General features: G+C 38.8%; 1 protein-coding gene across 6 annotated transcripts in view; it reads left to right on the forward strand.

Moving 5' to 3' along the window:
* The window catches only part of LOC134817609 (SEC14-like protein 1), a 53,100-nt gene that overhangs the window by 12,715 nt on the left and 24,927 nt on the right, over nucleotides 1-15,458 (forward strand). For 3 of the 6 annotated variants that reach the window (XM_063826830.1, XM_063826832.1, XM_063826831.1), the window contains exons 2-8: nucleotides 4,687-4,825; nucleotides 5,692-5,841; nucleotides 5,978-6,109; nucleotides 7,083-7,211; nucleotides 10,869-10,968; nucleotides 14,245-14,301; nucleotides 14,796-14,840. In XM_063826830.1, the coding sequence (XP_063682900.1) occupies nucleotides 4,763-4,825; nucleotides 5,692-5,841; nucleotides 5,978-6,109; nucleotides 7,083-7,211; nucleotides 10,869-10,968; nucleotides 14,245-14,301; nucleotides 14,796-14,840 (676 nt within the window). In that variant the 5' untranslated portion in view covers nucleotides 4,687-4,762. The remainder of the gene's footprint in view (nucleotides 1-4,686; nucleotides 4,826-5,691; nucleotides 5,842-5,977; nucleotides 6,110-7,082; nucleotides 7,212-10,868; nucleotides 10,969-14,244; nucleotides 14,302-14,795; nucleotides 14,841-15,458) is intronic. The other 3 variants (XM_063826833.1, XM_063826835.1, XM_063826836.1) reach the window with 1 other exon arrangement.

The raw sequence follows: 15,458 nt of genomic DNA on the forward strand, positions 1-15,458 counted from the left end.
AAGTAACTCGTGCCCAGTTCGCAGAGAATATAGATTTGCTGTATTTCAAAACAAGTTACTCGTGCCCACTCCGAGAAGATAGATTTGCTGTATTTTAAAACAAGTTACTCGTGCCCAGTTCGTAGAGAAATCAGAAAATAGATTTACTGTAGTTGTCAGTTTACGGACAAATAAAGTCGAAAAGCATTAATCAAAATACGTTTTTGGCTGTCCCAAAATTTCGGATTCTTTTTCTGGAGTTTGGAATTGGCGGGAATTTTAAAACTCTCGTTGTGGTACGTACCAAACCAATATTTTCAGCGCAGAGTTTTAGCGCGCGCCGAGAGCACACGCGTATTTTTGCATTGAAGTCGCGCGTTATTTGCACGTGCACTTCTACAGATTAAAATTAGGAGAGGGCCCTTACTGCTTACATTACTAAGTTGTTATGTAGTAATATTGTGAATTTGTCCGAAACTGGAAACAAATCTTGTAAAATTTTACGAATAGAAGTTATATAATAGTATTACTTGACTGTAAAAATTTACTGAGTTTCACTTCCATATTTCAGGATCCGACCGCTGATATTAAAATTGAAGAGTTAGATTTCATTGGAACATGGAATTACTGTAATGGAAAATAAAACAGGTCTTGCTGAGGATGAAGAAATGTTATGTGGGGAGAAAATGGGCTACTGGAAGTGGACCTTCTTAAACAAAGACGACTTTCACAAAATAAAATGTTTAAAAGATCACGGTCGCGGCATCGAACCCTGGACGCTTCCCCTGCCACGGTCAGACACTCGAGATTAGTACTAGTAGTGTGCGCTACTCGAGCTGTTGATATATGAGTTCTTCGGTGTTATTTATATAATTGTAATATGTAATGACTGACAGTGCGAGATATCTTTTTTGTTTCTATTTGATGTGTTTAGTGTTTGTGTTGCATTCTAATATAAACCGCGTATTAGTTTCGTGTCAGTTTTAAATTTGATAAGTTTATCTTTAAACTGTATTTATTAGCAGTAATAGTTACATTTTGGTATTATACCTATATTTATTTTTGTAATACTGTTGTATAATGCTGTTTCTTCCTCATTGTAGCTTACATATAGGATAGCATACTTTGCTCTGATCTTTAATCACAGTTGACAATACTTGATTAGAGTTAATGATTGTACGCGTTTGAAATCTTGATTTGATATCATTATAACCTTTACTAATGTTCAGATGAATGAATTTGATGTTTTATTTTTCCACGGCACTATTGAAAATCCTTTAAGGGATAGAATCGGCACTGTCAAATATCTTTAAAAGGTTCGTAAACGGAATTACAGTCGATCTCCTGACAAATTTATGTCGAAAATTTGTTTTAACACGCGCAGCAATATGAAGCCCGCGGCTTTCGCCGGGGTGGAGATGCGAAGGACTGACATCGTGAATCAACCACTCCTACTAAATCGCTCGCCCAAATTTTAAGAAAATTATTGTGAAAAGGCTTGTATGTTTACAACTGCAGGACGCGCGCTGAGTTGGACTCGTCGACGGTCCAATATATGGAACAATTTTTTTACGAGTATCACCCGTTAGGAAAAGGCCCTTTAGGCGTGAAATTAATTTAACGGGTGATACTCGTAAAATATCTGTTCCATCGACGAGACCAACTCGGCGCGCGTCCTAGTAGGTTAAAAACCAACAAGAAATTGATCTGAATCGTTGACCATTGTTAATGATTTGGCCCGGCGCGCGCTACTTCATAGCAATTGCCATATGGCCATTTCGAGAAGAAAGCGGCGCGCGCTACTTCGAAGAAATTTAGACAAGTAACATCCGTCAATCTGAATCGGTGTATTTTTGGGCGAATTAGTAAAAGCCGTTTTGACCATTGTTAATGGTCTGGCTGGCCCGGCGCGCGCTACTTCGTAGCACTTGTCATCTTTCGAGAAGTGGCATGCAACGTATGTCAAGAAGAAAGCGGCGAGCGCTACTTCGAAGAAATTTAAACGAGTAACATCTCTTTGGCTCTGCTTCGCAGAGCAACGATCTAAAAAGGTTTACATCGTCAATCAACACCTAACAAAAAATGTTAATGCCTTAATATTGAATGACATATGCTATAGTGACGTAACATTTACTGGGCCGCGCTCAGCCTGTCATTCCGCCTAATCTCTATTCGTTTACCAACATTAAAGCCTGGGGTCCTCAGGTAAGATAGTGGAGGTAACTTAGTTATCAGAGTCTAATATCAAAGTAAGTACCAAGTTACCGTTACCTAGTAACCAAGTTACCGAAAGTTTTGCTTCCGCACTGCTAGGACAGTTCACTGCACTACTAGGATATTTCACTGCACTGCTAGGATAGTTCACTGCACTGCTAGGATGCGAAGCAAGAATGCTAGTTTGCGCGGCGCGTCGAAGCGGCGAAGTCCTCCAAGTCCATTATTAATAATAATGAACTAATAACCCGGCACACTAATAACCCGGCACGCTACTTTTGTTTTTGTAGCACTTGAATTTCGAGACTAAAAATTAGCGACATTATTACATTGCTGATGATCAGTTGTAAAGTATTTTATGAATCAATTTGTTTTGCGTGCAATAATAATGATTGTCTGCATGATATATGTGATTGACCATTGTTAATGATCTGGCCCGGCGCGCGTTCCTTCGTAGCACTTGCCATCGGTAAAAATATGTGATAGAACCATCAAAAACTGAATAAACTTAAACTCATTTGTATTAGTAATAATAACTTTTGGAGGACTTCGCAGCTTCGACGCGCCGCGCAAACTAGCATTATTGCTTCGCAGAGCAACGATCTCGATGGATTGACATCGTCAATCAATAATAACTTTTACAATTTACAATTTACCATGATTCTGCCGCGCGCCTTTTTATATTTGTTTTGATGTGCTTACAATGTAACATGTAAAATATAACACTGCAGCCTGACTGCCTGAGCAAATTATGTAGTATAATGTTAGTTTGCAATTGAGCAAATCTAGTACATAGTACCAGTGGTTATCATTATATTAGATTTAGCGCTTGGTGTTTATTAAATTATTTTAGACTTTGTAGCGCGATGCACTACTGGGTCGCGCGCGCATCAAATAATGCTTCTCGCAACCACTTCGGTAGATCGGCGAGATGCACCACTGTGCCTCACCGAGCTGCGAAGGATTGACATCGTGAATCAATTTTAGACTTAAATATAACATTTTAAATTTCATGGCACATCAATCTCTATACCAATATCTATATTGTGCGCGATGCTCTTTTTGAGCTTTTGTCAGGAAACTGCAAGCAAATTAACGCGTGATATTTGTAAAATATTTGTTATTAACTTGGAACTGACAACGAGCAATAGACTTTGGGGTGATTTGGAAGCAGCATTAAAAATGCATCGATTCAAGTTACATCGATTTAAGTTGGTTTCAATCAATAGGAGCTCTTTTATAAAAATCATGAAATTCGAGTGCAGAGTTTAACCTGCTCGTGAATTTTATTTTACCGGTTCCATATCACACTCGTCAACTGCAATCTCGCCCATGATACGGCTACTCTAATTCAAGACATCGTTTAGACTAGATACGAAAGTAAAAGCTTAGTTCACATTTACAATTAGAATTAGAATTAGAATCAAATTTACACAGCTATATAATAAAAATAGTAAATAATTTAGAGATGCTTCGATCTGCTGTGCAGGACATTCAAATCAGTCGAAAACTTGTTTAAATGAGAACTGTTGTTAGAACGTCCACCTCTCTGACAGACAGTCTGAGTTCAGAAACGGAGGAGGGGCAGTGGCATAACGAAGGGCCCCGCCAACCCCGCCAAGGTGAACGTTTTTAGGGGCGCCAAATCATCGTTGTTTGAATGTTGGACAATTTTGAAACACTTAACTACAGTACCAGCAAAACTGCGTGTTTTGCTCTAGAAAAACACTTAGTGATTTAACTGGCGTATCCTCTAAAATGATCTAATTTGTTCACATTTAGGGAGGGGCGCCAAAAGGGGAGGGCGCTCCAACAGGGGGTGCTTTTTTAGCGGGTATGCCAACAGGCAACGTTACGCCACTGAGGAGGGGGCCACATCATACCTAAGGCTAAGATGGGCGCCAAATCATTATTTTAATGTGGGAAATATTGAAATACTCAACCTATTTATGTACTGGGAAAATTGCATGTTTGGCTCCATATATTATTTAGAAATTTTACTGGCAAATCTTCACTCTGTGTAAGGAAAACAAAATCTCGTAGTTTTTCCAAGTGTGAATGTGACAAAATAATAAATAGATAACTATATCCCAATTGATTTCATATCATCACACATACTTAACGAAAAAGGTAAAATTATTAAACGAACTACTCCAAAGATACAATTGCATATTATGTAATCAATCGTAAGCTACAAAATCTCAAAAGATCACCAATCTACCAATATATTTTAAATATTGTTTTAGTACTTTTTAGATAATATAATATTATCCTTTATTTACAATCGAATAATATAATAACAATCATAATCTCCCTTGTTGATAAATTTTAAAAGAAAAATAAAAATCTAATTTCAATGTCTTGTTAAATTACACCACACGCAACCTAAGCCATGCCTTTTACAAAATAATTATAAACTAATGGTTACGGTTTACTCAAAAATAAAATGCTATAATAACTCCATGTTCTTGATGATAATCTTAAGGTATGCTCAGGATGATTAAACTGTGAAAGATTCTATGTTTTTAATCAGAGGAGAATATCCGGAACTTAAATTTATCTTCCCAAGATGCCTCAAGAGTACCAGCTTCCAGATAGGGTCTACAAGTACCCATTTGAGCTCATTATGCTGGTAAGATTTTTTTCTTCCCTTCATTGAATGACTTGGAATGCAGGTAATTTACAACTTGCAAGTTACTTTGATATTTTGATGATGTTCAGCCAGAAGGTCAGGACCATCACTAGGGTTCCAGTCTACAAGGAGTTGCTGCAGTGTATATTATATATTTTTCCATTGATTTTATAATGACATATCTGTCTTGTCTTTGTTGGAAGGACAGAAGGTTGAGGTGTTTTAGTCTCTCTCAGTAGTCCTATTTTGGCAGACTGATACCCTGCTGGTAAAGGACTTTTGAACTGCTTCTTGACTGGCAGATAATATGTTTTTGGAAGAAGTGCAAGTGGCATGAATTAATCAACGAATGAGTGTAAAATATGATTAGCATTAATAATCTATTCAAATTATATATTACTAGAAATCCTGTGGTCACAGGGAGAAAAATAATGGTATTCTTTATTACCAATGGTAGTCAGTTTTTATAGCATCAACAAATATCCGTCACAACCGAAGATACAGCTGATTTAAATGTACCTTGCACTGAACACAATGTAATTACCACAAAACCGATCAAAATTTCGCTCGCCAATCTTTGCACTTGCACGTTCAACACCGTTACTATGGTTACTATGCAACTTCTATTTGTTAACCTTATTTGCACGTGGGCGGTCGAACATTATTATTATACAGAATAATTCTTTGAATTATAATATAGATTACATCAGCTGAAGACGATTTACACATGTATTTTGAAAGCTCCTGCTAAAACAAACTTTTCGTATCTCTTAAGTGTTTTAAAACAAATCCCCCTCCAAGATTATTACATCAGTTTTAATTGTTTAATTAATAACAATATCTTAATTTAATTTAACCATTTTCAGGCATACGAGCGACGATTTCCAACATGCTCAATGATTCCCGCCTTTCTTGGCAGTGAGACCATCCATGAGTACAAGAGTAAAGATGGAGCAGTTCATGTTATTGAGAGGAGATGTAAGATTGATGTTGAAGCACCTTATCTTCTTAAAAAGGTAAGCTTAAGGCAAAGTTTGAAAATTTAAAAAATGAATATAGAAAACTGCACAGTGTTACATGTTAACATTGGCGAATTCATGTACTATCTGACAGTGGTGATAATTCCTGTTCTAATCATATGTAAACTGTTAGGTATGTGGAGCCGACCACGTGTTCTTCATTCAAAAGAACTCGCTCAACCTGAGGAACCGAACTCTGAACATTGTTGCAACCAACGAGACTTTCAGCAGTCGAGTGAAGATCAAGGAGGAGTGCGCATATAAGGTTTGGTTTCTATCTCACGCTTGCACAGCACGCTCCATCACAAATCTGTTGCTGGTCATGACGTAGAAATGTAATATGGTAATAATAATGCAGATAATGATAAGCTCATAAACTAACCGTTAGATAAATATCATTGGATATGTGTTTGGTTAATTCTGCTAATATTCAAGCTGTGTATATAAGATATATGTTGCTAACAATCTCATAGCATTAGTCTGCAGCACACAACGCACACCTTTATAAAGTTATTATATAACTGTGGTTTCATTACAGCTTAACCGTTACCACTATCAGCTTAAAGAGCCGGTAGCTGGTTAACTGATATATGATTATATATTAATATTACATGCTCTGCAGACTATTTACAGACTATTTACAGACTATTTATAGAGAACATATCGCCTCTTAGCAGAGCACCATAGAATTATTTATTATTTGTAACTGTAGACATTTATACCACCCACTAAATCCATATATGTATGTGTCATGGTAACAGTTGTGTCAAATGATGCAAATTCTGAGCTGCTCTTTTACCGGAATCACGTACCGTACAAGATAGATGCTGTTAGTGTTAAGGAAATTAAAATATATTGGCAAGCAAATAGTTGTATGTGCTATTGCAGCTGTATAGATTGTAACATTAACATATTACTATATCATCCTGGATAGTTTGCTGAATCTTTTATGTTTTGCACAATCGTCATAATATGATATGACTAAGGCTCTAACTTTCTAATATTTGGTAATTTAAGTAGATGTCTACTGTTGAGTAACAGCAGATATCTTGTTAATCACAAATATCCTGTAATGATGCAGTGAACAGCTAAAAGTGCAATGTTAGTGTATTGTGTACAGTGTACAGTAGAGTGTAACAGCTCAACGTTCGGATAAGAGTGACTAACAAAAGCTAACTAGACTTGTGTTACTAGAAGTGTGCAACACTACTTTTGATCTAACACAGTCTACTTTTCAGCCACACCCTGATAATGAAGAATGGACTATTTTCACCCAGCGAGCTACTCTGAACATTATCAGCTTCTTTGGGATCGAGGCTCAGGTTGAGAAACTTGGCATCAAGGCCTATCACAAGAATATCAAGAAGGTTTGTTACATTTTTGTAATATTATGATGAATAATATACATTGATTAATTAAGTATTAACTGAGCAGTATGATTAGACAATAGACATATTAATAACTTCGAGTAAACTAATTAAATAAGCACTGTATACAATAAATATAACAATATTTATTTTAGACTTACTTCTAATGAGCCTGCACTTACTTACTAGCTTTATGTTACGTAACTTCCTCATTCACTCCCATCACAGCAGTCTGCACTCTGCTGAAGCAGACTTGATAAATTTATGCACTACAGCTTACTTCTATGAGAATGCTATAAAAACGATTACAAAAGTTATGTTTGTGCCCGTCCAATGTGAGTCGAATGTAACTTTTAAGTATCTTATTATGATTTATGTATGAGTTGTACCCCCATTAAACCCTACACACAGTGCATCCACAGTGAGCAATTAAGTGATTACATCGTAATTAAGTGATTACATTGTTATTAAGTGATTACATCGTTATCCATAGTTAATGCGTCATTTTGCGTTTACAATCATCTCCTGGACATGGTATAAACGGCTGCTAACTTAGATTATATACGTGTACGGTTAGGCTGGACTAATATCATATAGTTTGTGACGCACAAAGACTGCTACTAACATACATGTTACATGGTAAGGTCTCCTCCTAGTCGTTGGAGTGGCCTGCATCACACACATCGCGTTGGCGGCGTAACATATGTCTCCACTGTACTCGGTTGGTAGCCAAAGCTTCTGTCGTGTTGTTGTCGATGTTTTCAACACCTGTAAACTTAGCAGCATCTTCGAGTACGCAGGACTTCCAGTTCTTACTGACTGCTACTAAAGTAGGGTTAAATGCACTCCCCCGTTAACCCAAGATCCATTGATCCACAATCATGATATTGTGCCAACATTTCATTTCTGAGAATCGTATGTAAGGTTGCATAACTACTAACTAGGACAACAGACATGTTGTTAAAAGCCCAATTATTATAACCATATCTAACATTATTATATAATATTTAACATTATTATATGATATGTCCACGAAGTAGGTAATTGTTTACTCTCCCAATTTCGAAGTAATATCAGGCACTCCGAGTGACCCCCACAATACCTGACACAACATAATGGCTCAGTATGTTATATATCACTATATTATGCAACAGGGATATTCAATGAATCATACAATTCCACTACATAATAGCTAGTATGTGTAGACTGTAGGGGTGGTTGCACACAGCTTCATCAACCATTTATCCAGTTAAATCTACTCATTATACGATTGAAAAGTTGACTCACTAATGAGTCTACATTCTACAATGTACAGTCTACCCAATCTTAATAGTATGGGAAGTCTAACTATCCAGTACCCAATACCTAGTGACCAATACCTAGTGAGCAGTATTATAGCTGGCACAGATTATACTCATGTTGCTGTTAAATGTAGTTTCAGTACTCCAGCTAGAGGTGGAAGGTGTTAACTAAGGTTAGCTAACACCTTAGTTAACACTTTAACTAAGTCCAATAAACTAACTTAACACCTCCCATTGTGCATAGTATGAGCATATTATCCTAACAACAGGGTAATAACCAGGTCGTAGACCTAAATCCATGTAGCTGTGGTCTATGTAACTGACATGTCAGTGTGGGGCCCTGCTGGAGCCCGGCCCTGCTGGAGCCTGGGCTAGTAGGCCACACAAAGTTTGTGTAATTGCCAGCATTAGGCTGTATAACTCAGGAATATGAAATGAGGAACTGCAACTGACCGGTCTAAGTTTTGGGCTTTCGTACTGAAAACAGCTAGATATCAATCAAAGAAGAGGAAAACGAGAAGTCGATATTTCGCTAGATTTGGCAAGGACAGGACATGGTCCGGGGTCCCGTACCTGATATTAGCGTTAAGAACCCAGCTAACTTAGTTCTCACAGAGATTACGTCACCCAATCAGTGACAAATAATTGGATTTCATTTGATTAACTTAGAAACTCTGGAGTTCCTCGCTAGATTAGTTCATCAAAGCAGAGTGCCCTCAACAACACTCTCAACAAAACGAACCAACACAAGCTGAAAAAGCTTCGAAGTGGGATAGTGTTATTTTCCCCCTTAGCTTTGTTTGGAAGCTCAATCGATACTCTGTGGACCATGACTCAACAATAACAATCTACAGATTTACGGCAACTCCTATTGTTTCATCTTCAATAATTGCTGTGAGGGTCAGATTAGAGGAGGCATGAGAAATTAAGGGGCAGCAGTCTTACACAAATGTGCTCAAAATATGCTACCCACCAGAGATAGGACAAACCGTGATCTGATAAATTCCTGAAATGCCAGCAGTTGTCAACAATTAACTTCCATAGACCGTACCCTGTTGAAGATCAATCCCCTTAGTTCCAGTCAGCATTTCTTGACAGAGTTTCCGATGTTGTACATTTTTTATGGGACAAGTGCAAGTGCAGAGTGTTTATGTACTGCAAAATTTGTTGTACATAAACAGATGCAGAATATATATCAGTTGTTAGTTCTTATAGCAAATTTTATCCAGTTCTTGGCAAAACCACGTTAGGGATCGTTCACCTATTACATAGTCCAGCTTAGGAGGAGGGTCCGGAGTTTGGTAAAGGTTACGCTTGTTTTATTTCTACATAATGGCTATCATTTGTTAGGTAGCCTATAATGGAGGAGGAAGGGAGTCTGAAAAGGTCAAAATTTGACTTGAGTAATATGTTAACGATCCCGTACAAAGGAAAAATAATGCTAGACTTTCCATATCATATTTATGTGTATAAAATATTCTATTCGGATTCAGCAGGATATTTGTTAGAGTGAACCATTACTTAATTACTTAATTACTAAATCTATTGCCAGTTTTAATCCTAGAACTTTACTGGTTACCATCTTCGCACAGTGTACAGCCCTGTTAGTACCTACTCAGTGCAGAGCTAGTGAACCGTTCCCTTTGTCTTATATGCGGGTGTATAATCATTGTGTACGGGGGGAGTATGTCCACCTAATGTCTTATGTTGAAATGTTGAAAATCAGAGCGGTTCAGTCCCTCTCACACCACATGGAAACACTGCAGTGTTTCCATCACGTGACTGTCACGTGACTGTGTTGCCTGCATTATAATTTATACGGGGCTCTTTAATAACAAGTACAAGTCTAATACATGTGCTCATTGTAGGGACCTGGGCCTCATTGTGATTTGTGTAGCAACTAGGGTGAAGTAACAAACTTCCAACTAAGATTTGACATGTAGTAGCTGTTTATCACGTTTTGGGTGAGACTTGGGTTATTTAAGTAGTGTACAAACATAAAATGAGGTTTTATGACATTCTGTGAGGCTAAGAAGGTGTTTAAACCCCTGCAGTGGATTGTTAGACGATGAGTAAATGGTAGTGTATAATAAACTAGTACCGCTATCTCTGATCCAGGTTCTACAAGCTATGATCACATTAACCCGCCACGTCGCGGCACGGCACGCCACGTCGCGGCACGGCACGTCACGTCACGTCACGGCACGGCACATCGCGCCACGGTACGGCACGTCACGGCGCGTGGCGTCACGGCACGTCGCGTGGCGCCACGGCACGTCACGTCGCGGCACGTCGCGTGGCGCGTTAATAATAATATAATTGAGCCTCATGAGAGCTGTAATGTTGATATTTTCAGGGGAAAGAGATAATAATATACTATGTAAACGAGTTAGAATCTGAGGGAGTGGTCACCGCACCCCGCTGGTCCCAACCTGACAACATAGACTCAGATTCAGGTATGTCACTTTGTTGATGAACTATTTACTTGTTTGAGGTCATCGTGACTGATTTTTAATTAATTAGGGCAATTAACTTACTTAGTATACACTAGATATCCTAATTACACCAATTAACTCATTAGTCTTCCTATTAACTATTCACATCACGTATTCACGGAAAGTAGCCTGTTATTACATGGACTGTTAACTTGTATGTGAACGGGATAAGAGGCAGCTCGAGAAAAGGGGAGGGGGTAGATTGAGCAGGGGAGGTGGTGCCGCCATAAACAAAATGAAGCTAGGCTGAAGAAAATATAAAGGAGGCTTTCAGTAGGGATGCAACGTGAAGTAGGAAAGGTTTCCTGTAATAGCATCTTCCAAAATTAATGATTAAGTCTCGCCACCTGAAAACGAGATATGAATTGTTATAAAGCTTTGTATCTGATGCATGAGCACGCTGTGTTTTCCTCTTGTGAGTAGTGAGTAGTTAGTAGATAGTAGGTGCAAGAGTTGCTGTTATTCTATTTTATTGTCTATTTATTTCTGTAGCAAGCTTACCAATTGGGCCCATTAACAAGAATGCATTTAAACGTTTTAAAAGTGGTGTTAGAATATTGAGTCTAATAGAATGTATCTCACTGTACATTCTAAAAATAGATTCACTTGTTATTTTGAACACGGTAATTGTGAGCTTGTTTAAAGAAGTCACATACTCTCAGTATGTGACTGGTAAGCAGCATGTGATTATTAACAAGCTAGTCTTTAAGTCTTAATTAATGTGTGGTCACTGAGCTGTCATCACGCCAAAAATGTTTGTTGATGTTATGTCTAAATTAATGATTATCTTTAAATAGGACAAAAAAACCACATCCTGGTAGTAAACAGAGACATTTTCTCCTAAGTCCGATGTTATCTGCCGCACTGAGTGTATCGTGTGACGAGATAGTTGTAAGTCTGTAACATCCCTCTTGAGTGTTTCTCTCCTAGTGCTATTATACTGCTAGATAGAATGTGTTGTTCGTTCTGATCCAACTTTACGACTGTCCTAAGGTAAACCGTAAATGAACCAACGAATATCGGTGACATGAACCAGTCCAGTCAAATGAATTACGTAAATCTGACCTCAATGCTTATAAATGTTTTCTCATGGAATTAAACTTGGCTTTGTTGAAATGATAAAAGCAATTTCCCAGCTTTTATATTTCTAATTATCTCGCACAATAGCACATAACCTTAGTGTGTGTGTTAAGAATTAAGAATGATAAGATATTATAAGACGTATAATGGGATGCTGGATTTTGTATACAATCAGGGAAGAGAATACAATTCACCCAGATCTATGCCAACAATTGGTCGTCGCCCGTCGGATGATTGTTTTAATTTGGACTCAAGTGACTATATATAGGAATTAGCAAAAGAAAAGTCTAATCCAATAAGCGAAACAAAAGTCTAATCCGTGGGTGCGGTTCAGTGATTATCTAACCATGTTTATCCCCAAAAGTGTCCAACTATGAAATCTAAGTACCAGTTTGTATACTCCCTACAAAATGTCTATCTGAAGTATAGGGCATTCACAATTGCTTGTTTGTAGAATTCAATAAATGGACATTCCTGAGTGTGAATTTAATCAAGTCTAGGGGTTCTTTTGCGATAGTCAAAACGCGACAACTAGCGCTGGATGGCGACAACTAATTGTCACTATCCAGCGCTAGTTGTCGCCATCCAGCGCTAGTTGTCGCCATCCAGCGCTAGTTGTCGCTATCCAGCGCTAGTTGTCGCTGGCTATGCGACACTGTCGCACGCGATAGTTTGCGATGGCCAGCGCAACTGGCCATCGCAGAAAACAGTTCGATAACTAGCGCTGGATAGCGACAACTAGCGCTGGATAGCGACAACTAGCGCTGGCCAGCGCTGGCCAGCGCTGGCCATCGATATCCAGCGCAAAATTTTTGCGCTATTACTCGTCAGCTAGCGCTGGCCAGCGCTAGCCAGCGCTAACCAGCGCTAACCAGCGCTGGCCAGCGCTAACCAGCGCTAGCCAGCGCTAACCAGCGCTAGCCAGCGCAATGTATCAAAATCATATACTTGCGATATTACTCGGATGATGATTAATGATAATCACTTTACACTCGACTGTCACGTGACTTTTTTAACCCATTCTCTGACTCTAGCTGGTTCTGAACGACTTTTCTAAACCCTAACCCTCTAATCTGATCCCAACCCTAACCCTAACCCAATCCTTAACAAAAACATAATATGCTGAAACCCTAACCCTAACGAGAAATTAGACTAACTTCCTTATACGGTCATATCACGTGATCGATACAGTTTTTCGCCAATATCTCGTCAGGAGAGCATTTTAACCCTATGTCATGGGGGTTGATTCGGAATTAGCGTCCGAAAATACATTGCATTGATTGAAGTTGGTTACAACCATCGGGGGCCCTTTTAGAACAATCTCGAAGATCGACTGTAGAGTGATTTAGCACGCTCGATATTAGTATTACTTGTCAGCCAGCGCTGGCCATGAGCGCAATATAAATGCGATATTATTCGTCAGCTAGCGCTGGCTAGCGCTGGTTAGCGCTGGTTAGCGCTGGTTAGCGCTGGCTAGCGCTGGTTAGCGCTGGCTAGCGCTGGTTAGCGCTGGTTAGCGCTGGTTAGCGCTGGCTAGCGCTGGTTAGCGCTGGCTAGCGCTGGCCAGCGCTAGCTGACGAGTAATAGCGCACAAATTTTGCGCTGGATATCGATGGCCAGCGCTGGCTATCGCTTAGCGCTGGCCAGCGCTAGTTGTCGCTATCCAGCGCTAGTTGTCGCTATCCAGCGCTAGTTATCGAACTGTTTTCTGCGATGGCCAGTTGCGCTGGCCATCGCAAACTATCGCGTGCGACAGTGTCGCATAGCCAGCGTCAACTAGCGCTGGATAGCGACAACTAGCGCTGGATGGCGACAACTAGCGCTGGATGGCGACAACTAGCGCTGGATAGCGACAATTATCGAACATATATATTTTGCGCTGGCCAGCGTTATCCAGCGCTGGATAGCGACAACTAGCGCTGGATGGCGACAACTAGCGCTGGATAGCGCTAGTTGTCGCCATCCAGCGCTAGTTGTCGCGTTTTGACTATCGCAAAAGAACCAGTCTAGGTTGAGTGATGTTTATTCCCTGATAATGCCGGAGTGAGTTTGTGTAGTATTTCTAGGTTTGGCTAGGCTCAAGATTTTGACTCATCTAATTTTATCGTTATTCCCATCTCCACAAAATGCATTACTATGAAACACGTTTTATTTCAGATTCCGACGACTCGTTTGCCAGTGCTGATGACGACACTAGAATGGACGATCTGACCAGTAAGTTTCTAGTCACGTGATTTTATGTGAGATATTACATTTCATGTCGGCCCATTTTAAGTGAGATCGTTTGATTTCCGAGTGCAGTTTATAAATTGTTGTATCATTCTAAATTACATACTTTGAATAGTTCGAATAACAGTTCGACTTATGATCCTCAGTGTTGTGTCGTTGTGATCAATTAAATCATATTTGTAACATTCTGCAAGAAGTTTTATAAAATTTATTTACAATCACAATTTACTCATTCGTGATGAGATTTTACACGACTTAATTAAATTCGATTGAGGTAAATGTGATAAGAACATCAAGTTCCTATCATGCTAATTTTAGCTGATGGGACAGCCATCAGCTCAGGTTCATTCGATACTGTCGTTAGGACGGAGCCTAGCCTGGTTTTTATATGGGATAATCACTCCACAGACCACAATCACCTGATATTAGTCTATAAATAGATTAAATACGGGGGATTGTATGACAAACATTTAACTCAGGAGCTGAATTCCTAGATTTGCCTTACTGCCTAGGAGTAAGTACCAGTAAGTAAGAATGATAAGAAATATGTAAAGTGTGACCTTATGATTAATGACGATTAAAATCTACATTAAACATGACAAAAATCTTATATATCCGTACACTTTCTTCAGAAATGGTAGTTATAGAACTAGTTATAATACCACCATCAGAAGACTTGAATTCTATTTATATTTGCATGCTCTTGTTGTCTCTAATTGTACGGGCAGTCTCATTTTATGCACAATGTAATGAGGTCTGATCGTCATCTTCATGCACAATGTATTTAATCTCCCTGGAGAACCTATTGGAGGATCAACCTGAATTACGGCCGGAAAATTGCAACATTTAATCTTGAGTACTAAATTACTCAGAGCACTAAAATCGTTAGTTTTGGGTCTTTTTATTTTAAATTCGTTTCCTTGTTCATATTCTTGATTATATCCAGCACAAGTGCATGAAATTTAAAATTCCGACTGCGCAAGGCGTTGCACTTTGTCACACGAAATACTTTTAAAATATCAAAACTTGACTATGACACCTGAAAACTTTCCATTTTGTACTCTTAATTTGAACATAGATTGAGTTCTATAAAAGTTAAGACTAATTTCCAAACGGTTTCATTTTGAACAAGAGAAAAATCG

This window comes from Bolinopsis microptera, chromosome 6 (assembly GCF_026151205.1).
Source record: "Bolinopsis microptera isolate Bmic1 chromosome 6, MBARI_Bmic_1.0, whole genome shotgun sequence".
NCBI lineage: Eukaryota > Metazoa > Ctenophora > Tentaculata > Lobata > Bolinopsidae > Bolinopsis > Bolinopsis microptera.